The sequence below is a fragment of the Athene noctua genome, chromosome 15 (genome assembly GCF_965140245.1).
Source record: "Athene noctua chromosome 15, bAthNoc1.hap1.1, whole genome shotgun sequence".
In the NCBI taxonomy this organism is placed as follows: domain Eukaryota; kingdom Metazoa; phylum Chordata; class Aves; order Strigiformes; family Strigidae; genus Athene; species Athene noctua.
This window is the reverse complement of record NC_134051.1, coordinates 6,926,841-6,952,789: the sequence shown is the minus strand read 5'-3', so window position 1 is coordinate 6,952,789 and position 25,949 is coordinate 6,926,841. Positions and strand designations below refer to the sequence as shown.

Here is a 25,949-nt window from a genome sequence, read left to right as displayed (position 1 = left end):
AAATCCTCTGTCTTAGTAATAATTAAAGCAGCCATACCAGGAGACTATTTTTAGAATGGATTAAAAATTACTTATTTCTTACACTGGCAAACTGAATAATCAGAGAAAGCTTCTCATGTGTTTTTTTTAAACAACTGACCAAAAAAGAGAAGTCTGCAGGACTATGGCAATTCAATTTGAAACAAAACAGGATTACAGAATCACAATTCGCTGTTCTGTGGAAGCACGACAGAGCAACCTTTAATTTCCTCTTCCTGTTGAGAGTGCTTCAGAGGAAAAAATACCAGAAAAACAGGGAATGAGTACAGGTAAAATCAGAACTTGTATGTTCTAGTACAAGCCAAAAGAATTTTCAAGTTCCTGTGAGCGGTGGAGCTTTTTTTTTTTTTAAATCAAATAACTCATTTTACTTTCTCATCCCCAATTTTAAGAATGCATCATCAAGCTGGAAAAGTGTGCCATCTGTAACTATATGCATACAGTCTGACTATATAATTATTACATTTATTCTGTATTTCAGGTGTGCTTTTTAGAGCTAACCAGCAGCCCAAGTTTCTGAAGCTATTATTGAAGAATTATATTTTTTCATTTAACTCTTTTCCCCCTGCCACAGGCTTTCAGTCTACAGTAAATGAGCACAGCTGCCAATTTTCCAGTTGCAGCCTGTGAAACCCTCAATTTTAGGTTGCAAAAATCATTACACTTTCTTCTAAGAAAAATATTGGCACAACAGCTAATAGCTGAAATAAACCTTTATGGAGCAATCTCCAGAATCAGGCTGCTCGAGATGGACCATTGGCTCTGTTCCACTATTTGCATATTAAACCCACTAGAGCAAAAAATATTTTCAAGTGCTCTATCACTTAAAAGCCATAGATTTCTAAATTCCAGTAAAGAAACAGGTGACAAAGGTCAGCAACGGGAGACTTGGACATGAAACCATGCCAGTGGCGGAGCAGACAGCCCCTCCCTGCTCTGTAAAGCTGGGTATATGCCAGATTTGCTTCTGAAACGCATTGTCTCCAATAAGACTTCAGCAAGACTGCTAGCAGGATCTGACTGCTGCTACTTCAAGCCCGTGAACTCGGGTAGATTTAGCTACGAAGGTTTAAAAAGTTATTAATTTTATCCCTGCATCAGAGGCGGTGTAGAGGAACGGGACGGATACTTATCTGCAAACCAGGCAACTGAGATGCACTTCGCACAAGCTTTGTACAAACCCTGCCTCTGCCTACTTTCCATCTTTCCAAAGTGCTTTTTCTTTTCGTTTTTCTTCCTTTTAAATAAGAAAGGTTTAGGGCTTGTCAGCAAGAGCAATCTCCCTGCATTTGTTGCAATGTTACAAAAGGTACTAATTCTCCTGACTAGGGCATTTACATTCTGCCTTCTCAGAGTCAACGGACTTGTTTCAGCTTGACATAGTATTTGTTTATACTCCGCTCTGGATTGCTGCACAGCACTGAGCTATTTTTTTTAATACAACAGATCCCAAACAACACTGAAACAATGTCTTTACATCTAGATTATAATATTTATAAAGGGATGGGAATGTTTTTTTAAGTACCTGACATTATTGAGATAATTTCAAAGGCCAAATTAGCCAGCTGCGTAAAGTACTAGTGTGAAAGCATATTTGGCAGGAGGTGAAGAAAGGATGAGCCTTATACAAAGTCAGTATTCACCCTGGGGATGTCTTCAATGCAGATGTAACTTGAGCAAGTTGAGTGGTTCTTCTGCCAGCCCCCAGTTGTCCACCCTGCTTCCAAAGCAGAAATGAATCATCTGCTGTGGTTCAGGAGGTGCCGCAGGAGCAAACTACAGACGGGTGTAGTAAGGAAGGCAGAGCGGCACCAATGTCTGAACAACCCAGCGGGAATTGCATCAGAAAGGTGCTGCTTCATCACCGAGCCACCTATCTCTGCAGCAAGACCAGCATTTTCAGAAAGGAGGAAGAGAAAGGCAGCCTGGGTGAGCAACCATTTCAAACATCCCCAAGTAAACAGACCCAGGCTTCGTGTGCAAGTTCCTCCTTCTGAATTGTCCGCAGGAGAGTCCTCACATTGCTGTCTCTGCATCAACACCACGTTTATTCACATACAACACACCCCATCCCATAGCACTGTGCTAAGATGCTGCAACAGTTTTCAGCTGCACAGTGTAAAAACAAGGTAGTTGTATTTTGAGATCGGGGGGGGGGGGGGGGGGGGGGGGGTAGCGGTGATAAAAATATTCCATAGGTCCCAGCCTGTACCAGTGCAAAACAGCAAGCCAATTGCACCTGGGACTGCATTCATTCACACTTTTTGAGTTAAAGTTAAGAGCCTCCCTGCTCAAATTACGGACTTTTACACATTAATAGGATCTGAGCTAACTGTGGCCTTCAATTTAGTCCTCAAATTAATTCTGAAGACAAGACAAATCAGCATTATGTCCATACCTTCCTTAGAAAAGGGGGGGAGGTCATACTGAACCACGGCTTTTCAGCCATCTTTGGCCCTCCCTTTGATATTCCAAGTTAATCATTTGTGCTTGTATAAACAGGCAGCTAGATTCCAGGATACATTCGTTTTACTTTCTGACAGAAAATAAACACAGGCCAGCAGGCTGATGACGTTGAAAGGACTTGACTTAATATTTACTTCTGTGTAGACCATCTTTAATCATAGAGATATGCAGCATAATCATTAAAAGCATCACAGGTCAGTTGGTTTGTTTTAAGATAGAAGCAAGAAACAAAGTAGAACAATGAGGCTTTGGAGGAGACATAAAATGAAACTAAAGTTACTGCATACCACTGAAAAATAAAAAACGCTGCAAAGGTGGTCAAATATGATGCATCCAAGTAATGGAAATATCTGTTGATGCTTCAAAGTCTGCTTAACTTTTGATTTGTGAAGCTGGTAACCTGTGTTGGAGGTGGGGTTGCTGCAGCTCTGCTGTATGACAGCAGGACAGCCCCCTGTTCATGCTAGCTTACAGGCTGGTTTCCACAGCAAAAATTCTGCCATCCTGAAAAACAGTTTTCAGAAGGCTGCACGGCAAAAATAATGTGCCTGAAGTGTAAAAAAGTCTCAAAAAAAAAAAAAGCAAACATCAGCTATTTACCACATGCTGCTCTAACGCCCCAAAGCGCTGTGGCCCACAATTAAAATCTTTGCTGAATCTGTTATGTGAAATCACGTCTCGTCCAAACAGTTCGGCGTATTTTATGGAAAATACTCTGAATACCACAAGCCACCCCTTCTGAACTGCCTTTACGAATGACTCTGCTTACCGTTCCTAGTCTCTGCACATAACTTTAAATGAGACTTCACTGCAGATAAATGTCTGTTTTTATTTCTACTACTAGGCAACCCATGGAGGTTTTAAATGCTCTGGTTTTTTTTAAGGGTGACAATCATTTATATTTTGTAGGGTACAAGAGAAAGGGTTTAATGGGAAAGAAAAGATGGCTGAAGGCACCAAGCGTGTAAAAACGCAGCTTCTTTACAGCTAGCCACATCACTGAGCTGAAATATACCACTTTATTCACAAATTGGAGTTTAAATTGTCACCACAAAGGCCACGGTTTCTATTTTAGTCCTCTTTTTGTTTGCTTTAGGAATACTTTTGGTCTTGCTCTTCGTCTGCTTGAGACTGAAATGCATAAACCCAGGGACTGCTTCAACTTCTCAGTAACCGAATCTGAATTGCTGCAGCGCCTATCATGCAGAAAAAGATAAAGAAAACTGAAGTCTTCTGTTACATTTGCCAAATAAACCAATTAACTGTACAGAACTAATTTTATACAGACGTGTACACTGAGTAGCCTTCCCTAACGATCTTAGGATCATGGTGTCAATGACATTTGTGATCTGATACATAAGCCAACCAAAAAACCCCTGAGACCCCTCAGACTTCAGGACCAGCATACATCATGCCCTGACATTGGGAGACTCTGCCTGAACTCATGCTAAACCAGACCTTGACTACCAGATTAAAGCAATGCTTCATTAAAAAAACCTCAGTTCTCAAAGAGTTGCTAGATTTGATACACGAAGCCTTTTTGTGGCCCTTTTGTGTAGGCTGCAGTAAAAATCAAAGCCTCTTTTCAAGGCATGCTTTCCTCGTGGGTTGGAACTTGGCTTCATGTAGCCAGTTGCAAACACTAGACAACTTTGAAGAGATCTTCAAAAAACCACACACCCAGAAAAAGCCATTTTTATTAGTCCATTAACATGTCATTAAAGTATCTACTTAGCCAGGAATCAAAATTCCATCCTACCTAAGCAGAAACCCGTCACGAACGAGAGTCAGTCCTCGTAGTGCAAACAAGACCAAGTTGACAAAACAGAAGAGTTTCATCTTCAGGATTCCTAAGAATTACGCAAACTGAAAAATCCTCCTGGGCACTGACCAACAAAAAGTCTTCATATACACGCCAGAAAGGGCTGATTTAGCCCTCAAGAACATAAATCATTAAAAAAACAGCACAGGACTATTGGAAGAGCAAGACTCATTAAATTTCCAGTTACCTGAGACTGTGTGCAACACAAGACCAGTAAAGCAAGTTTAAGAATGAACTGAGTGAGGCATAAATCTTGGGAGAAACACTAAGAGTTATGGAATTAGTTGAAGAACTTTGCAGGGGTAAAAAAGGGAGATCAATAGGAAGCTGAATTAATGCTGATGTACAGAATCAGAGAAAGACACACTAATCAGAGGTGGAACAAGCATATCCAATTATCCCTCATACTAACTTCCCTTTCTCTTCTTCCTCCTCTGCTCACCCATAACAAATGCCTGAGATAAAGGCTACCTCCCAGATTAAATCTTTCATTAAATCCTAGCTATTACATCAGTTTTCTTACAACTTTGCTATGCCTTCCTCTAATCCAAGCCAAGAATCTTCTCACAGTCTCTACACAGTCTCCTATTTCCTAGATAGACACAGACTCCAAGCATCCCTGACTGCTTAAGTCTTACAGACATGCCCTCAGCCCAGCCTCAGCTCTGAAAGCAGAAGCTGCTCATGGGATTTATTAGCCACAGGGCAAATTCCAGCTACATTAAGTTCCTATTTCTCATACAAATTGTACTTCCAGGGGCTTTTTTTTTTAAAAAAAAGTTCATTTTTTACAGCAAACCTTTCATAAACTGCTGCTTCACCACCTTCAGCTAATTATTCTTCTTGGCCCTACAGTGACTGCTCAGCTGTAAGAAATTCAGCCGAGACGCTGGGGCAAGAGTGAGACCGTAACTGGTGAAGCCTCCTCTGTCATCAAGACGCCCTTGAAGCACCGTCCTCTCTTACATACCTTTTCTTTGCAAAGTGTCTCCCAGCATGTTCAAAGCACAACCACTTCCTTTGAGAACTGGAATTCAAGAGGTAAGTCAGTTTTTACTATCGCCATTTTACAGCCAAAGACTGCCATTTGCAAAAAACACCCTATCGATCAGAGAAAACGTTAACAGAACATCACACTATTTATATCCAGTGTATGATTTTAAAGCTCAGTCCTCCGCCCCCACCAAAACATCTGCCAGAACCACAATCAAGTAGAATAACAATGTTGTAGAGAGAGATTTACCAAATGCAGTCAAGTTCTCCCCTTGTTAAAGCATCCACAAACGGTCTCCCATCTCTCTGAAACAGAGTATATGCTCAGTCTTCAGCTACAGTGTCAGCTTCTGTACACACTAGTAAGAAATAGAAATATCTGGAAAGAACTCAAAATTTCTGTTAAAACCACACAGAATAATATCCTGTTTCTCAGGGCAAATACAATCTCTTAGCTGACAGTGAAACAAAACAATTTCAGCAACAAAATTCCTACTGCAAATACAAAATGGCATTTTACATTTACTCTACACTTCATTGTGCAAGTTGTAGTTACTGGGATCAACACAATTCTGGATTTCTTCCCTTACATCTCTTGTATCTCCAACCACGTGCACTTGCATTGAATAATTCATATTTTCAAGCAAGTAGCGTCTATCAAGATAGGCTTATCTGCACGGCTTGCACATACTTGAGCTCACATTTTTAAACAGACACTGACGTTGCACTGTGCGACAACATCGCCATAATAAAGTTAAAAACACGCCATGAAACTATGCGGCTCAATTTTCATAAATTACATTAAAACTAAGGAATAAATCCATGCTGAAGTCTTAATACTTAGCTTTTACAGTTACCCAAGCCCTGAAAAAGCATCTGGAAAAAAATTCCTAAAGCATGAAAAACATGTTCCTCCACCCACATGCACTCATAACTCAGATTCCTAACTGAATTTTACTAAGATTGCCAAAAATATTTTACACTTTTAACACTTGGAGTTTTCAAAGCACCTTTTTCAAATCTCTACAAATGTCAATACCTAACAGGACCACATCCTCAACCTAATATTGCTCACAACAGGTCCCAGGCAGAGCTGGGGATCAAGCTCAAACCTAGCCCTACTCCTATACTCTAGTAAACAAAGGTCCTTTCTAGAAATACCGTCCACATCTTCAGACGTATATGTTTGTTTCTCTGGAAAATGATATATGAACAACAGTCATTTGCTAATCAAAGACAGGAGAAAAACCCCCAAACACTCTAGATATTACTTAGGCAGAAAATATGTGTTAAATAGTTGACACTCCTGTAACGAAGAATGAGAGCCCCTGTGCAGCAGAGCCTACCGCTCAGTCAGCATTTAATTTAGGTGTGTTTAATTTAACATGCCTCTGATCTCCACTTTCCTACGTGTATAAAGCACTAAACATCTTATTTTCATTACCAAAAAGAAGCTTATAAGGACTCTCCCGTGCAGCTGATCATTTGCTTACTAATTCAGTACACAAAAGGCTTTTCCAATAAATATTATGTTCACCATAAAACACAGAAATTTAGATCCCCTTCCTCCCAGATATTCTCTATGGGCCTACCCATACCACTACTACAACTATGGTTTATAACCAGTTGTTTTATGTTTTATAAACCAGAGTTTGTGAGACTCAAGTTACAAGTACATTTCTGTATTAACAGCAGTTTTTTTCCCCCACAAAACACGATCCAATTAATGGACTTAGAGCTTTTACAAGACATTCATTTCCTAAATCCAGGAGGAAAACCTGCACAACTGCTCTCTGCTGCTTTATAAAGGAGGAAAAAGTCCCGAACAAGAGACCAAAACCAGAAGCAACACATTTGCGGATGCTTACCATACACCTAGAATTAGTAGAAAGCCCAAGCAATCACACCAATTAAAAGAGATTCAGCCTTGGGGTCCCGTCCATGGATCAAAACATTTTTAAAATCATAGGAACAGAACACACAACTTTTGTACTAACACAACACTACCTCCAGTTCTCTTCATATACATATTGTCTTGCCTCAAAATATCTGCCTGTTTTGCAGAAAGCAGAAAAAAGTCTGACCTTCCGCTGCAAAATACGTAAAACCTGTGAAAGCAGAAACCTTGGTATTAAAAATCTTGGCAAAGTTAGACTAGGTACAGCCAAGCAACTTTTCAATAGAAACACTGAATTTCTGTCAAACAGTAAAAGGTCTAAAACTTCCAAGCTAAAATGAAGCAGATTTTTCAGTTTAAAACGTATGTTTTGTATCTCCAGAGAGTGGCTGGTATTTACATTGCTTCTTGAACAGGTAGTGTCAGTATCTCAACAAAGCGATTTGAATGTTAAACACTATTGTAAAGGAGGAAAAATGAATGCAATTTAACACATTCTCAATCTCAATTTAAGAACTGAGATTTGGTTTTCCAGACAGAACCAGTATTCAACTTCTTTGATATCTTACTGCAATTAAATAAGGTACAAAATCAACTTTATAGGCAAAATTTTCCAGTGGGGGTATTTTAATAAACAGTGCAGAATTAATGTCTGGTTTTCATCAAGCACTAAGGAGATTGCTTAAAAGCAAGACCATTGTTATTCAAAAAATGAATGGCGTTAAGTTATGTGTAAGTAGTAAACTATGTAAACTATTAGTTCATCCCGTGAGGGCTTAAATGTATCACTAGAAGAGTTTTAAACAATTCACATGGAACATTGCCTTAAAACTAAATATACAGGTTTGTCTCTGGTCAAAGTAGGACTGCTCAACTTAGTGTTAAACTAAAGCTGCACTAAGAACCAAGAACAAGAAGCTGGCAAGAGAATTGCTTAAGTGACCTAGGACACTGCTGCTGGTGAAACTAATTGCCAGCAAAATGGAAAAAAAAATCTTTAAAAACATTGAAAATAAGTAATTTTTAGATGTTGCAATGCATAAAACACTGTGGCCACCATGGTCACAATATTCAAGAATCCACATTTCTTTGTTCATTGTGAAACATCTGAGTGAATAATCTCCAATACAGAAATTCCACAGAAAAAGAAATTTAGCCTATAGAATATTACATATATAAAAAGAAAAACCCTCAGGAAACATAGTGCACCAGGCTCAAGCTGTTTTGGTAAAACTCAAGACACATTTTACATTTCTTTATTAACTGGACAACCTTATAACAAGCAGTTGCTAGAAATCTGCTGCAAAGAATAACACTTACCAAGCACCTCTTCTAACATTACTAACAACTTCAGTAACTGCTACCAGAACAAACTCCAACAGGTACTGGCTGACTTTACAAGAGGCACAGTCAACATCCCAAATTTTTTTGCAAGTAAATGAAAAGCATTCTTTCTTCCAAACAAGGCATCAGTACCATATCACTGCTTTAAAACCACGTACCTCAGGTGAACAAATGACATACAAACTTCCCCTAATTTCTAGTGCATTTAGTTGTTTTCCATGCTTGTATTTTAACTGGGGTATGCTGAATGCTTTTTGGCATGTTTGGACAGAAGCATAAAAAGCTTCAAGTCTTGTCATATAAAGCTTTTCAAAGCCATGGGCCTCACTGCCAAAGAAACTTTTTCATGCTCTTACAGCTTTTGCCTTCTTTATTCACAAATCTGTTGTTCGTTTTGCAGTAAGTATGATAACAAACAGATGAGATGGAGTAGTACTGGCTGAACAGACTGAGAGCAAGCCCAGATTTAAAAATCAGGGTGGTGAAAGTCAATAATCAGTGAAGAGTTAACAGTGTACAAAAAGCCTAGAGCAATGAGTTCATTTTGTTCTAGGCTACTTAGCAAATGGACAGCCAAAATTGAACCAGCTGGAATTTATTCAGAAGTACTTCTTTCTTCCTGTAGCTCCCTGGGCTGTTGTTATCAACCTGAGGATAACAAACATACAGATCATCAAGATCGAGCTGGTGCTAGAAAGAAGTGGCATAGCCTAATAGTCCATAATAAATGAAGTTTTGATCCTGACTTGGATCTTAGTTACTGAGGTATAAATGCTTTTAGTGTCTTGTGTGAAAAAGTGTAGGATTTGCCCAAGCTAGATGGAATTAAAACATTCTACTGACTCATTTTCTTGATGATTACCCCAGATCTTGCACATGTAATGTTTAGTGAACAGTTTTAACCTCCACTCTTTTGCAGGGTTTTAGTTGCTACAGAACAGACAGTATAGATTATGAAAACGGGAAGACTGCATTTGTTTTAAAATAGTCAAGTAAAGGTATTACTGCAAAAAACCACCATAGAGTTGTTCAGAACACCACCTGGATACCTTGCTGTACCGAATCTGTACTAAAAAAGGAGTTGAGCAGTTTTATTCATCACACACAACTGATACCGTATGCTGAGAACAGAGCAGGGTTTCAAATAACACACTATCCAGTATTTTTTCCAAGTCTGTTCAGCCAGGCTGAGCAGAGCTTGGTTGTTGGTAGCGGCACAGCCACCCCCCGATCAGCACGGAGGAGGATCGCCCTTACAGCAGCCACCATCAGACGGGTGCTCTGCGGGAACAGTAACCACGAGCCTGTTACAGCAACAATGTGTACTGACACTGGGCAAAACACAGCCACACATCTATTTTTGTCTTCCTTACCATTTCATATTCAAATTATATCCATCAGGTTCAAAACCATTCAAGAGGCACATGCAAAAAAACTGGAAAAATGACACCTTGCTTTCCAGGTAAAATTTAAAAAAAATAATTCAGACTGATTACCGAGCTACAAAAAGGGAAAAATTACTTTAGTAATTTCCAGTACAAAAGCTAAAATAAAGGTGCAAAGTTTAAATTCAGGAAGAGGAGAGAAAAATCCTGTTTGCCCAAATTAAACTCTTGGCATCACTTCTAATTTTGAATAAAGTGCATCAGCTGTTTTAGAATATTAATTCCTGGAAATTTTCAATTCTAAAATCTTCAGTAGTTTGCTTTGTGATTATTCGGCCTGTTGTAATCCCTTCCAACATCCGCTGGAGAGGTTACAAATTGCTCTCCACTTTCTTTATGCTGTTTTTTTTCCTTTGTTCAGAGAGCTCCCTTAAACCCTTCTTGTTTACAAACGAAAAAACCCAGGAAGCACCAAACACATGACTGTATTTGTGAAGGGCACCGATGCTAAAAGGTGAGCAGCAGCGACGCTGGATATCTGCCAGTCAATAAGCTGCCTCGGCTTATTAGCCTGGGCCCCGCGCCAGCATCGCTGAACTCGCAGGGGGTGTGTGGGGCGGGAGGTGACAGTGGAGGCACCAGTTAATGCGGAAGGAGGGAGGTGTATGTATGTGCAGGAACAAGGAAGCTGTGGCAGAGGGGAAAGGAGAACAGGACAGAAGCAAGGCTTGTTCCAAAAAAAGATTGCAATTATAAAGATATTCATAGCTTTTGGAAGCCAAATTTTTATTATTCATTCACCTGCTTTTTTACTATTAACCCCAGTACAGAATCACTATTTTCTTCTACAAGACATCTGTCCGTCTGTTGCAGGGAGAACATCCCTATGTAACAAACTTTCTTAGGAATTAGTATGAAAGTTTTTATGTAGAGAAAACATGATTTAATAACCCATCCTATCTGAAAGCTACAATGAGAGAATGATGCATATGAGACTTTTTCGATGCTGCCTTTGTTATATGGTAAGTCTTGTCTACAAGAAGCACATACACACACTCTACAATCTACCTAATCACGTATTAGTCACACAAGTGGTAAATCCCTAAAAGCACTTTGGCTCGGGTCATGCAAATGCTGGATGAACCAAGTTAGATCAGTTCTCATCTGATTTCCAAGCAATGAGATGCACGTGACCGCTGCTCTGCCCGAGGAAATGTGGGTCAATACACGTGCATCCTACTGCTGAATTTGCACGCTCTCTAGAGACTCCCAGCAGTGTGACTCAGGAGCACCGGGCTGTCTGCAGGCGCACGCTGCACATACATTAATGAGATTATCGCTGCTCCTTGCCGGTGCGTTTACACTACATCGCCCGTCGTCTGTAATGGATCTTCAAGGAGTCCAACACATGCAGCAAAATACTCCGTGTGTCTTACGGCCATGCTCCATCTAAAATGTTAAAATGATTTAGAAGGCTGACAGGCACATCACACAACAGTAGCCATTAAAAGGAAACATCTTCCTTCAGAAATAATTAATCACCCGTTGTGTTTGAGTATAAACATCCAGATCTAACAGGCATGTGTTTCTCTCAGCTGAGCAGCAGCAAGATGGACAATCAAAAACCATGACTTCTTCAGAGCTAGATGTAATGCTGCTCGCTTGGAGATGAAGGCAATACTAAGCAGTATTCCTCCCCAAGACATGCTCTAGCTGGATGTGGTTAACCAATAACCTCACGTTAGCACACCCTCCTCCCAAACACAATTTCCAATTAGTATCAAAGTTCAGCAGATCCGTGTTGTATCTGTCCTCGCTCTCTTACACAAGCAAAGCCATCCTCTTCACTTTAGGTATTTTTAACAAAATGTCTAATTCTTGCATGACCTACAGGAGGCACAAAACTGAGAGTTGAATAGCACCAAACAAGAATTTCATGAAAAGAAGGCTTTTATTCAGAATAAAGCTGTATCAGCCTATGTGTTACTCCCTTGTTCTAATTATATAGGACAGCATCTATTTAAACTGCCAAGTTAATGACTTCAAATTTGATCAATAGTCTCTGTTTATTCAGCCCAGTGCTACTGACAGTCACCAGAGATGAACAACAAAACAGAGTGGTCAGAGCCAATCTATGGTTGAGCAAGAAAAACCAATCTGTGATGGCAAACACCCTTCGATTTCATTAGAAGGTGGGGAGGGGAGGGAGGTCTGTCACCTATGGACATTGACACAGTCCCTTTCCTTTGTGCCCATAAAACATTTATCCACATTATTCTGCTAACAATCAACTCATGAGTTGAGTGAGCTCAAGCAGAACTAACATCATGGATACAGAGTGACTCCAACACTTATCTTGTACCATCTAGCTATGTTAAATACTTAAATTTGTTTTCAGATTAAGCATGGTAGGACATGACAACAACAAGAGGACGTCACTAAGCCTCTGGACCATAAGCAGTGTCTTCCCTCATTGTCACCGTACCTGCAACAGAAGGAAATTTCCTTTGGAGCAGCTTCAAGCAAGGCTGGAACCATCTTCTTGAAAGCAGGATGAAAAATGTACTTGACTAAATCTCCAGCCAAAAGACACTAGGAATGTTTTAGTCACAGACTGGCTTCAGAGAGCAAAATAAAAATAGAGTTTAGAATGAAAATGGATACCATGCAGTATGCATGTAGCATTCTAGCAAATATTTTTTTTTTAATTAAAAAAAATAAACACTTTCATTGCAAAGTCAGTTTCTCAACAGTGGCTTAACAGCAACCTATGTGGGCCTCCCCCCACAACTTCTTTTAAGAACAACTTGCAAGCTACTCCATAAAGGAAACCCCCTTTCTAATGCCAAGTGAATCCCCAGTCACAAAGACTGGAATCTTGATGAAAATGTTTTAGTGCATTATTCTGACCAGGATGTTTGGTTACAATTTTTTCAACATTATACATTCATCACTTCACCTGCAACAGCAACTGTTTGTATTTCCCCTGTACAAAATGTCAGTATCCATTACATCAATAAATTATAATCCCACTACTGCTCTGAGATACTTTGATCAAAGCTATTACATAAAGAAACTGGAGTTTGAGTGAAAAAATACCATGCCTCTTCCTATACAATCTTAACGTGTATGTTTCATATTCAGACATAGGATTTTATACTCGGCTACAGGATCCTGCAACAAAACAGATGAAGAAAATTCTCCTAGACAAAAAGTTCCTTATCAAACTCCTATATTAACACATCTAAAGTCCAAAATATAATATCAAAAAAAAAAACCAACATGAGAGCAGCTGGTTCAGTCAAAGCCTAAGATGTTTGCTTTCCATTTTAAATTGATTAAATAGATTCAATACATTACATTTCGCATGGATGGTTAACAGTGCTAATATTCCAGATAAAATGAAATGCTGTATGAGGAAAATTCTCACTAGGGCTAGCTCTCACTGGATATATTACTTGCTCTCACAGTAATTTAGTATAAGGGAGGCTTAACAATTTCACTGAACAGGATTACAAAAAACATCTCTTCACAGTTCATGACACAGAAGCTCCCAGAAATATCTATTTATTCACTACCTTCTCAACACAGGGAATGCACTTGAAAACAGGCTAATGCTTGCTTTGTGGAAACCATAAAGTAATACAATGTTTGTTGGTATGGGCTTTTTAAGGAGGTGATTCCTATTTATCAAATTGTTGAGATATTAAAAGCAAGCCTTTTATTTGCATTCATATCACTAACAGGACTCACACACCTAGGAATCAGATATTGTCCAAGCACTGAATGGCAAGCTACTGGATAAAACCAAAAGAGAGCAAAATTTAATAAACAATTTTCATGAGAGAAAAGCCTTTAAACACCATTTCACTCCTTACTAAAATAAGCTATGTGGCACTAATTTGAAGTGATAGTGCTGTTCTTTTAATTAAAAAATGCCAGTAGGAGGTTGACGCATTGGCTGATGCTGTAAGCGACATGCTCGCAGGACAGATGAATCTCTGTGTAAGGAATTAACACACAATTTCATCTGGGTTAAAAAGCAAAACAAAACCCTTAAGTCAAAACAAATGTATAGAGAGTGCTATTACAGGTGCTTGATAAAGTCATCTGGATGTTTCCCTCAGAGAATGTTGTTAAATTCTGGGGGAAAAAAAAAAAAGAAAACCAACATACTCAATCTGGTCATGGAATTAGGAGTTTCATTCATGAAGCTTGATTTACTTATAGGTGCATGGTGGACTTAATACCTATATGTCCGGTGGACTTAATACCTGTATGTCCCTCCCCTTCCTACCTCAGAGCTCCTCTCCCACTCTCCCAGGTTGCTCCTTCTACATCTAACCACAGGGCTGGAATCGGGACTGGGCATCCCTCCTTGCCCCCTCTGGCAGCTCTGGCGGGCCACGGGAGTGGGGATTTGTTCTACCAAGCTACTCATCTCCACGAGTCTTGGAGACCCGCTATGCTTAACATCTCTGCCCTTATCAAATTTGACTGAAATCAGATGAAGAGCCAAAAATTAGTTAGAGAATGACAGGTGTGATCCCTTATTCAGTCTGGTAATTTTTTAGTCTGGAAAGAAGATTAAGTTTGTCACATAAGTTTATCCATCAACCTGATGGGCAACTAAGGCAGCACCATCTCCTGAAATCTGTAGACAGCTTCTGTATGCCAGGTTTCACGGCTGATTTGTAAAACTACCAAAAGCCTAGAAAACTGATTAATATCAGCTTTCCAATCCAGAAGAAATTCCTGCAAAAATACTTGCTGGATCCTCTTCCCCTTGGACTTGCAACATCTTAACTCCACCACCCCAGAGGAGGCTGGCAGCCACGACCGGGATCTCCTGCATGAGTTGTTGGTTGCTGCTATCATAAACTAGTGTCTGGAAGCATGACCGTCCTGAAACTGGCAGCTGCTCCGCCTGATACAGCCTCCCTGGTGAAGAAACATCACAGAAACAAGCAGGACATTTTGTCTTTACTTGGTATACAGACTATCAAAGAGAAGTCAGTTTATCCAAAGACTTCTAGTATATTTACTCACCACTCCTACAATGACTATTTCAATCACGTTTACACTACCAGCATCATCTCAAACATCACAGATTAATCTGTTTCCTTCTGGTGTTTCAAAGTCTGTTTTCTCTCTGAACACTTGTAGGATCTACATCCTAAGGCAATGATAAAAAAACATGGTACTACTTTCCAATGGGGTTTTATTTTCTCCCTACTCCCCCCACCCCCCCCTTCTATCAAAAATCCTTCTCATCTATGCTCTAGTTCAATTTGGAAGTAGCACATGGAGGCTTGATAAGCATCCTGCGAAGGAAATGCCTTGAATTGCAGACTACTTACAACACATTTTCCCATGGAACTTTTTATAAATCCCACTTGATGGCTGGTTTGCTAATTTCTATTGAAGTTTATAAAAACATTATTTGTAGAGAAGTCAAATTACTTCTGTGATTGAACAACAACAAAAAAAAAATCACCATGAGTGCAAGTCTAAGCCAAGCTATTGGATTATACTAAAGCATTATTTACCCTGTTACCAGATAGACCTTTAACTCTGAGAAGGTATTTAATTTTAAACTAAAGAGCACAATACAGAAAAGCGCCCATTTACATGTTTCTTTTGTTTGCCTAAGTCTCTTTGTAGACCACGTAAAAGCACTACTAATAAGAGCTGATGACAGCGTAATTATTGGAACTGATTATATTACCCTAAGCAGATCTAGGGGTTGCACGCTGGTATCAGTCTGGCCAACTGACTCTCATACCTGTGCTCATTTACTGTGCTGTAACAGACACATCTAATTAATACATCTCAAAAAAAGTCACATTCAATTCCCTAAAAATCTTGGAAAGAAGGAATTAAAAGACGTAGGTGCTCCTATGGTGGCACGTTAGCTGTACATGTAGCATACTATATTTTAGTTAATTATCGCACAACATGCAGAAGTCAGTCTTACAAAGAGCCAGACATTTATTCCTATAGCCTGTGCTTTTACAGTCACAGATTTAATGTTGGATTACTTACTAAATTATAGGATCTCTGGGAAGAGGGGCAGGGGCAGAGATTTTAAACCCATGTGTGATTATATCACACCACTTCCAAGTCAAACAACTCAGACCCCTTCTCTGACTCCAGTACATGCACGGGTTGATGGACCACGCCGTGTTTCAAACATTGTGCCACTCGCTGGCACCTACTAGCTCCCTAACTTCACTTATGCCTTTTAACCTTATCTCACCTTATTTCAGCACTCATCTGTGAAAAAGGGCCCTCAACAGAAGTATTTTCACTCTGGTTAAAAACAATTTCAGGAGTGGGTTAAATGTATCAGCAGATCGCAGCATAAAAACACTTCATGTAAGAAATAGCTAGGAGATGAAAAACTGGATACACAGAAGTTCTCTGCAAATTCCAAAACCCCCAACACTTCAGGCATTTTTTTTTTTTTCCACCAAGCCATTTCTGTTCTCTCTGATCTGTTGTTTAGTAGGGTATTTACAGACACATGAAATATGAACATGCCAACTGCACGTAGCACGATGGTTACCTGTCTGCAGGTGTTTTTGAGAAAGAGATACAAGAGATACTGCTTAGAATTTCTATTATATATAATGGTGAAGTTAGTGTCATTTCAAGAGCCCAGAAAATTCACCCAATTTTTTTTAAAGGCTGCCATAAGACCTTTAGCCTACATTCACCTACTCAATTCTGAACCCAAAATTTACCAAATCTAACCGATTCTCTTCCCATTAATGCTTAAAGAAGCCTTAGACTTATGCTTGTAGAATATGACACCTGTGCATTTTAATTCTGAGTTTAAACTGAAGTTCCCACATGCATATAAAAATGTCTGCACATGTGAAAAAACCCAAACCACATCAGTTGCAAGGATAAAGAACAAGGCTTCCCCTGGAAGCATATCAATCACTGCAAGTCTGAATCGAATTGGAATTCCTTGCTTTTCTAAATTCTGCACTTGTGTGATCAAAACAATGATGTTAAAGCAACAACACAATCCATACATGCAGTTAATTTTCATATGCACCCTGGACTGTTTTATTTTCCTCTTTTGCTCCTCAGGAAAACAGAGAACATGCATTTCAAGAGATGTTTCCTTTTCAATAAACTTTTGGGGTCATACACCCTGTGTCCTAGAAGATGTAAAAAAAATGACCACAGGGACTGAACTTTGTGCTGTAATATCCGGTTTGCTTTGGGGATGCAATACAGGCCACATTCAGGGTGTGAGCAAGAAAAGTCAGGACCATGAAAAAAAGAGCATTCAGACTCATGTTAGTAGTTGCCTTGAATTCAAAATAAATAGAGTCAACTATCTTTGATGGCTTTTTATCCTTTATTTTAAGGAGAAAAATACAAAGGAGAGCTTTTAATATAGTGTCCTGAAAACTGGAGAGCTGGATTAGAAGACTAAATTTTAACACATGCAAATTTAATTTGCCATTTTGTGAAGTAAACAAGAAACAGAAACTTTAAATTTATAAGAATATATGCATTTTTAGTCCAACCATTAGAGGAAGTAGGCAAGTTTTTATGGAAGACAAAAATGCAAACATATTAAAAGGTCAAAGAAAATGTTATTCCTCTAATTCACTCATATGAAAAACATCATTTTACTCCAAATAATAAAATGTATCTAGAAAGACCTCATCAACTCGAGGAAAAAAGATTGCATCCTATTGAAAACATTTCTTTGCCTACTACTGGTTACTTGTAAAAGCAAAAACTTCTGCAAGAGAAAGATAATACAAGGTTACCTATAAGGGAAAAAGAAACAAATTTTATTTTCTTCAGCAGGGCCCCTTTATAGCTACCCAGTTGGGAAAGAAACACCTACCATTCAAAAAACTCCAACCATGGCTAAACCTGCACATTAGTGAGGACATTCAGGGACATGTAATATTCCTGGAGTCTTCTAGTGGTCAATAATACTTGAAGTTAATAGTGTGGTTTAACATTGCCCTTTATTCCTCAATGGGCTGCTGTATATTCTTAGGAGAGAATCAGGAACCAAAGTGTAAAATAGAAAGCTATTACAAACACTTAATTCCACAGGATTTTCCATCATTTCTTATGGTCATAACAGCACAATTGAGGATTATGAGCTTAGCCCATTTGAACTGCTTCATCACACAACAGCCAACGTAAAGGGCCGGTGCTCACCGGGACGCGATGCTGGAGCCGGTGCTCGGCCAATGACAATTCCCTCCAGCTGTGGCAGAGGTGAGCACAGCTGGAACGGCGAGCAGCATGCAGCACCACGCAGTCACTGGGGGGATTGTGCATTATTTCTGCATTACTCCCAAACAATAATGGATTGTTTTACCCACAAACAGATGAACAAACCTTCCATTTAAATACTTTCTGTTAAATTGTATTAGTATGCATAATAGTGTCCATATCCTCAAAAAAACCCAGGAAAGAGGATTTTTTCATGGGGGAGGGAAGGAAAAGTAAACCATGCTCTGCCAGCTTTATCTATCTATGCTGTGAATTGGGTAGCCTTGGGGATTTTCGCCTGCTGTGCTTAGTGTCCTTGACAACAAGCCAGTTTGAATTTTGGCCTTTAACTTGACAAAAATGACTTACTGAAGAGGAAGGCATCAAGCCATTACAGCCCTGTGGAGAGATTCTTTCTAAAACAGCATGCATGCTTATTCTGCCAATTCAACTAGAGTATAGTCAAATTTATCATCCAGCTCCTATACCCTCAAATATACCCAATATAGTTGCCAGTTCAAGAGAAAATATTTGAAAGAAAAACTTTTAACATTTTTGCTATGTTTTCCCATTGCATTTCAAGACTTTCACAAAGAGATGGAAAACAGAAAAATATCCCCAGGGATCCCCTCTCAGAAATTACTGAACTCCCCTTCGAAGAGATGTGAAACAAAGTTTAAAAACATGTAGCATCTTAACCTGTTACCGACCTACTGACTCTCCTTTAGCAAACATACGTGCAGGTTTCTTCCTGTATTACATTAATACTTAAATAAATCTTTCATAAATTGATATATACTAATAAACAAGCTCTAGCAAAGCTTGCTGTGTGGTTTAAGAAATCACTACTCTCTCTTCTGTTTTTTTCTTCTCCCCAAATCAAATGGCCAACAGAAGGTAACACATGCACATACCTCAGCTTTTTGAAGTCCAGCAGCTTAGGTTAAATTCTCGAGCTAGGCTTACATGGGAAAGCTGAATTTGTATTGAAGCAGCTAAGGATGAGCACAGGTTTTCTTCTACCAGTCTTCTCATGGTGGGTGACAAATTTTTGGCAATGGTGGTCAGCAGACTAGCAAGGAGATAACATCATGAGTACTACAGCAGTATCTGCAGGAACTCATTTGTAAGCACCTGAAACATCAAAATCTGAAAGCAGTGCAGCTTCCTCACCACCAGCCATAACACAAGTGCTCGATGTCAACTACATGCACGCTTAACTGCAGGCTTTCCAGTATACATGCTAAAGAAGGTGAGATGATATCAAGGTAAAACTAGCTGGAAGTCTTATCAACTGTAGTGTTGTCCTCACTGTCAAAAGAGGCAGCATCCTCGTGCTGGCAAGAGCATCGAGGACTGTAAGTGACAACTTGACACAGACAAACCCTAAAACCTAAACAGATCCACAACAGGAGAAATGATGTGGTGGTTGTCAACAACTATCTTGAGACTCAAGGTATCACCAACTCCTTTTCTTCCCCTCAACTGATGGTATAGGAAAGAACAAACCATTTTCAGTAACAGCTTGTTTTACTCTGGAAGAATAAATCAGCATCAGCTTTCATGAAAAATATCAAAGCACTAATACAGGCAAAAGCTTTCAATGATATTCCAGGATTTGGTCCTTTTCACAGTAGTATTTTGACCATTTCCAGAGGAATCATAATGGGAAAATGTAACAAAAAAGATACAATTCCTAATTCAGGGAAAAAGATGGCTGATGGAACTATCTCTCCTAGCTTTTTTTTTTTCTTTTAATATTCTCTTCATTCAAGTCTTAAATGAGTTGCTCTGCTGTGTATGTACCTAAACTTCACCGACAGATTTACCTGCATCTTTTCCAAACCACTCTGCCCTATCACCTTACTTCAACCAACGTGGCCCAAACCAACAAGGCAGCTGAGTGAGTAGTTAACTCTAGAACCATAAATAGCAGCAAGTAATCTAACCAGATTAATCCAACTTTAAGCGTGTCAACTGGACTTACTTCAAGTTGGGCAGCAATCCAGGTAAACCTCCAAACACACACAGAGGGATGGTATTTCCATACAGTACTTCACTCTGTGACCCACCAAGCACATCTCCAGCCAGCTACAGAAACAACTGAGGGGTCTCGTTTATCTTTATTTACAGTGGCAGTTTTAGCAGTCTCTGAGTTGCTGTCAGTGAGAGGTCAGCTACCCGGCACACATAACACTGTGGTGTAAAATCAACTTCCTCACTGAGAAATTGGAAACACTGCTTATTTGACCCTGGGATTGATGCTTAATTTTGCAATACACACAGAAGTTATGCTGCTACAAAATTTTAGAAATGTGATAAAGCCGTTTAAGGAAATGGATGAGAAAACTCTTCTTACGACGGTGGACGGTATGGAATAAAAAAGAAGAAATCATTAAGTAACTACACAACCACATCCCAAATTGCATTTCTTTATATGAAGACATTCAATTTGAGAAAAGAAAGTTTCAAGTTAGGAATAAAGTAGTTATTGTTTCTACTTTCCCTGCCTGAGGGGGATATTCAAACAAACTCCTTTTGGAGATTTAATTTACTTCCACCAGGACAATGGTGCTGGCACAGCTTTGACTTACTGAGAGAAACAAAAAAGGAGACTCGCTACCCATAGCCTGCCCAGAGGAAAAGGCTGCTCTTTGGATTCCCACTCCGGCAGCCCAAAGATGCCAGCTGGCTGGCTGCAAAGGCTGCACTCTCCACTTCCCCCCATGAAAGCAAGATTTTATTTTTTTTGTTGAAGTCCCCGTAGTTATATGCCCCAAGCCTCTCTGCCATCCCTATCAAAGGGGCTCTGAAGAGCCACAAATTTACCTTCATGAAAATGCTAATTCTTCATAACACAAATGGGGAAGAGAGGCAGAGAGAGATTAAGCGCCTTGCTCAGCATCGCACAGGAAATCTGCGGCGAAGCTCAGCGTCAAGTTCCAGCCCAGCGCTCCAACCACAACCAGGCAACCCGCTCCCAGAAGACGTGGAGTAGAGAAAAATCCGTCCGAGAAGAAAATAACGAGACGTAGATTTCGACATACTCCCAGATTACCATGCAAAATAAATTTGGAGCTACTAAACTGCCGCTTCCCACTGTGTTCCCCATTGCACAAAACCGGCTCAATATTAAATTGCAAATGCCAAGGCAGGCTGGGCTGAGCGGCCAGTCGTCTCTGCCTTCTTGCACCACTGCTCTTAGCCCGTAACCCATAGTCCTTCTAATGTACAACCATAAAACTACAGACAGTCTATGAAGTATTTACGACGTCTGATGGAGAGATCCCTACACAGATATTCATTGTTTCTGAACACTGGACATAAAACTGCCCAGGTCACCAATATTAGTGTTGCTATTGATCAGTCAGTTAACTTTGCTGCATCGATCAATACATTAGTCATGAAAGGGAAGCAAAATATACTGACATTTGTGACACGTTTTAACCTGTGCCTTTGTAACAATCCTACGAGAACACTGCTCTTAAGGCAACATATATCTTATTTTTTACTTGAAGTCGCTATATTCTTTTCTGTATTCCTTAAATTACAAATGCTTCTCTGCAAAAAGACCCAAAGCCACCCATTTAACAGCTACCAACTGGTCAGGTTTTGTGGATGGGACTTCCCTAAACCGCGCTGACTACAGCGAACTGACATTGGCGTTCAGGATACTGGTCTGCATCACCTCTTTCCTGTTCTTTGCCACTGCTCAGCACCATCACCTTTCCTACAGGAATCAAACTTGCCACCGACAAACCCCCTCTGACTCCTCACCTCACCAAAACCACCCCTTCCTCAACATCTTCCTCACCCCTCCCTCCCTGATGCTGCCGACACTGCGCTTTCCTCTCCCTCGCACCTGGGAGGGTTCTCACCTTATACCCTCCCTCCTTATACCCTACCCACAACCAAGAGCAGCCCAGCACCTTCCCAGGCCAGGTCTGCCCAGCAGGAACGCATTTTCACAGTCCTGAGCACTCTGAACCTCACTAAGTGAGGTGCTTGGAGACGACTATTTGTGTTCTCCTGTTATACCAACTCCTGCTTTTCTGTTAAAGAAACTGGTTTTGCCATCAGCCCTCGATACGGCCATCTGACCTGATACATGAAATCCTCCCTGCTTCCTCCTCCATCTATGAAGTGATCCATAAAGTTTAAACTAATGCCTTTTCCTTCCCAGTCTCTTCTCAGTTCCACAATGGCACCAGACGCCAGCCAGCTTTTAACACCTCAGCTGAAGCACTGCTGAAAAAGCCAGTACTGATGAAGCCAGAACACAACTTTCAGCATTTTTTGGTAGAGAAGCTGCATGTTTAGTCCACTTCTTCATAGTTTTTCCATCTGCAGCCTTCGCCTGCAAGCTACCTGGAATAGGAACATCTCCGATACTCAGCACAATGAGACTGCAGTTTTCACGAGTACTTCTGGGTGATATAACAGTATGAACAAGACACGTAAGCCTTGGAGATGATGAACCCTTTGGAACTTCCCCAGGGAACAGTGACTGCAGCAGCAAACAAAGGTTTCAGAGAAGCACATCAGTAAAAAAGGAACACGTGCTCTGTGAAGGTCCCTTGGCCTGTGGGTCGTGCTCCTCCCTGACCCAGCAGATCCCAAGCAGACTTTTTGAGCACATCCACTCACAATATAACTTTATTATTTCCATCCCTGTTTTGGTAATTCCACCACCATTGCACTACCCTGATGACAGGATGGATACGAAGAGACCACAGACTTAACAGTAAGTTTTACCTTATGTTGCCTAGAACTGCTCCAAGCAGCAAGAAACAAGGCCATGAATGTCTCTGGCTCAGTAGTGAAAGCTCCAGTGGAAATAAGAGAAACAGGCTTTTGGAGAAACTGAGATACAACGCGAGATTAGCATGTTTGAGATCCATAGGACACAAAGTCATTTTAACCTGCCATCTAACTTGCTTGCTGATGTTGTTGTTTTTTTGTTTTTTTGTTTTAATATATATTATTTGCCATTTTACTTTACTATGATTTGTAGCAGGATAGGACCGACACCATTCTGTGTAAGCTGGAAGATGATTTCTGATAATCATCAGAGAATCCAGAGCTTTTAGATATATTCACATAAATAATCCTAACATGATGCTGATATAAATACCTTTCCAATATATGAGGAAAAAAAAGCATGAAAGATTCTACCACTGTTCACTTCCCATTTAGAAAGTAATGCTCACAGGCATCTTCAGACTAAGTGGTATTTACACAGTGATTTTCCGTAGTGCAAAACATAAATGGTTTCTAATCACGAGAAACACAATGCAGGTAGTAAATCATAACAGAAAAGGTCCTCTCTCTTGATTTAAATCTGCTCAAATCTCCCAATAGCGAAACAGATGAGAAGACAAAAGCCACGCTAGCTACAGCTATTTGAAACAGGTAAGTCAGCACACTAGTCTCCAGCAAAGCCAAGAATACAGCATCACCTAATGATTCTAAAGCTAAACCTCTCCCAAAGCAATTTATTTTTTGATTAAATACAGCAATTTCTGTCACACCACCCAGGTTTCTTGCTTGTAAAAACAGAAGATGTGTTTGAGCAAGCAGATTTTTTCAATATAGTTGAAAAAGGAGAGTAAAAAAAAAAAATCCATGAAGTTGCTCAATAAACTGAAACTTCAGTCTCTTCCAGAAAATGTTCTCAGCTAGGAGAGAAGACTAGTGCACGCTAAAAGTAAAAAAAGCATTTTGATGCTGCATTCATCCTTTAAAATTAAAACCAACAGCTTCTCTCTGTTATTATCATGATATCCTCCAGCTCAGAAGAAGGGCTATGACCACGACGTTAGGTAACTTAACTCACAATAATTTTATTGACTGACTTGCACAAAAATAAGCCACATTAATGACTGAGTTGACAGCACACATTGCCACAAAACTAATTTCAGATAAAACATCACCCATACAACCTAAAAATATTTTCAGCATTCTCACGTCCAAGGAAAGGATTTTCAGATTTACATTATCCTCACAAACTTTGCTCTTCTAAAGCACAAGCAGTGCAGAATCAAAAAAAAGGATTAAAAGAAAACCAGGATTTTTTTTTTTTGAAGAGCTGCTTCTGATTGTGTTACATGCCAGAAGCAAGTTAACCTGTAACTGAAGTTTAACTAGAGCTGTTTTCTTATTAATTGACAATGTTTTATGCACCCATGGAAACAACTCTATATAGATCAATGCCAGTGACTCGAAGTAGCACCAAGGCTCCTTTAGCCCAAGAGATCTCCAAGCATCCACCTGTTGCCTTTGAAAGACTAGATTGGACCTTATTTATTAATAATTCATCCAACAGTCTCACAGAGCAGAAGCTGTGTCTCTTCCCATTAAAGAAGCAGCTTCGGCATCAACCGGAACAGCTTCCAGACGACTTAATCCAGATCTCTGAGGATGCAACATGAATTGGCTCATCCATACGTGCACCCTCGCAGAGGCCTCGTAAGGAGGCACGACACACACCGCTTTTGGTGTCACCTCTCGCTCGGGGAAGGAACTTCAAAAGTTGAATGCACGATTTGCCAGGCGAGAGGAAGTTGCGAGGAAGGAGGGAAAAAAAAAACCCCTACTTAAAAAAAAAAGCTAAAAGCAACTAAATGCACGTTTTCTCATTAGCAACCGAGTTCTCCTCCCCGACCAACGGGAGGCTGGGGCGGGGGGGTATTAATTAAGACGAAGCAAAGCAAATTACCAAAGGCTTTGCTGAAAGCCTGTCTGTGGGAGAGGTGGCCCTGGAAATCCTGGGGAAGGTTCAGAGGACACCCCAAGAATGGGCAGGGTGGTCTGGCTTGCTGGATGCAGAGGGAGGGGAGTGTTACACAGAGACACCCCCGCCAAGAGAAAGGTGCAGAAGAGTCCCCAGGAAGGAGCAAGGAGCTCTGGCTTGCTGGAAGAGGGGGACACAATGACACCCCCCCACGGGGAAAGTACAGAAAAGCCCCCAGGAAGGGGCTGGGTGCCAGGGGAGGGGATGGGAGTGGCGGGGAGTATCACAGGGTCTCCCCGAGGGGGAAAGAAGCAGAAAAGACCCCAGAAAGAAGAAAGGTGCCCCAGTCTCCTGCAAGGAGAGGGGGAGACAGAGACACCCCCGCCCTCAAAAAGCACACACACACACACACACACCGCCTTCCAAATTTGTTTCAACCCAAGAGGGCTGAAGCAGCCGGTGGAACCCACACCGGATCGGGTTGGGAGGAGGGGGGGGGGGGGGGGGCGGGGAGGGAGGGGATAAGAAAAAAATATAAATAAATAAGAATTAAGAGAGGCTCTGCCGGGCCACGGAGGTGGAAGCGGGACCAAAAAACAGCGGATAAAAGTTAAGTAACGATCGGAGCTCGGTCCCACGGCCTCCCCTCACGCCGCTGCCCCCCCCTTGGGCCCGGTCTCCCCACCCCTCACGCCGCCAGGCCGGGGAGGGGGCGGCCGCCCCCTCCCCGGCCTGGCGGCGTGAGGGGTGGGGAGACCGAGCCCCAGGAGATGAGGAGGGGAGGACAGACAGACACACACACGCAGAGCGTCGCCGCCGCCACCCCGTTACCTGTGAGGCGGATTTTGATGCTGGAGCCGTTCCGGCGAGTACCGGGATTCGACATCGCGCCGGGAGGCGGTGGCAACGCCGAAATCAACCGGCGGCCCCACGCAACCCCCCCATACGGCCCCGCCCGCTCGTCGCGATGCCGTCGAGCCCCGGCCTCCGCGCTCCGCCGTTCGCCTCAAC

At 40.9% G+C, this 25,949-nt stretch overlaps 1 protein-coding gene across 4 annotated transcripts in view; it reads right to left on the bottom strand.

Moving 5' to 3' along the window:
• SMURF1 (SMAD specific E3 ubiquitin protein ligase 1) overlaps positions 1-25,949 on the bottom strand; it is a 47,148-nt gene extending 21,199 nt beyond the window's left edge. For all 4 annotated transcript variants that reach the window (XM_074918928.1, XM_074918929.1, XM_074918930.1 and 1 more), the window contains exon 1: positions 25,770-25,949. In XM_074918928.1, the coding sequence (XP_074775029.1) occupies positions 25,770-25,824 (55 nt within the window). In that variant the 5' untranslated portion in view covers positions 25,825-25,949. The remainder of the gene's footprint in view (positions 1-25,769) is intronic.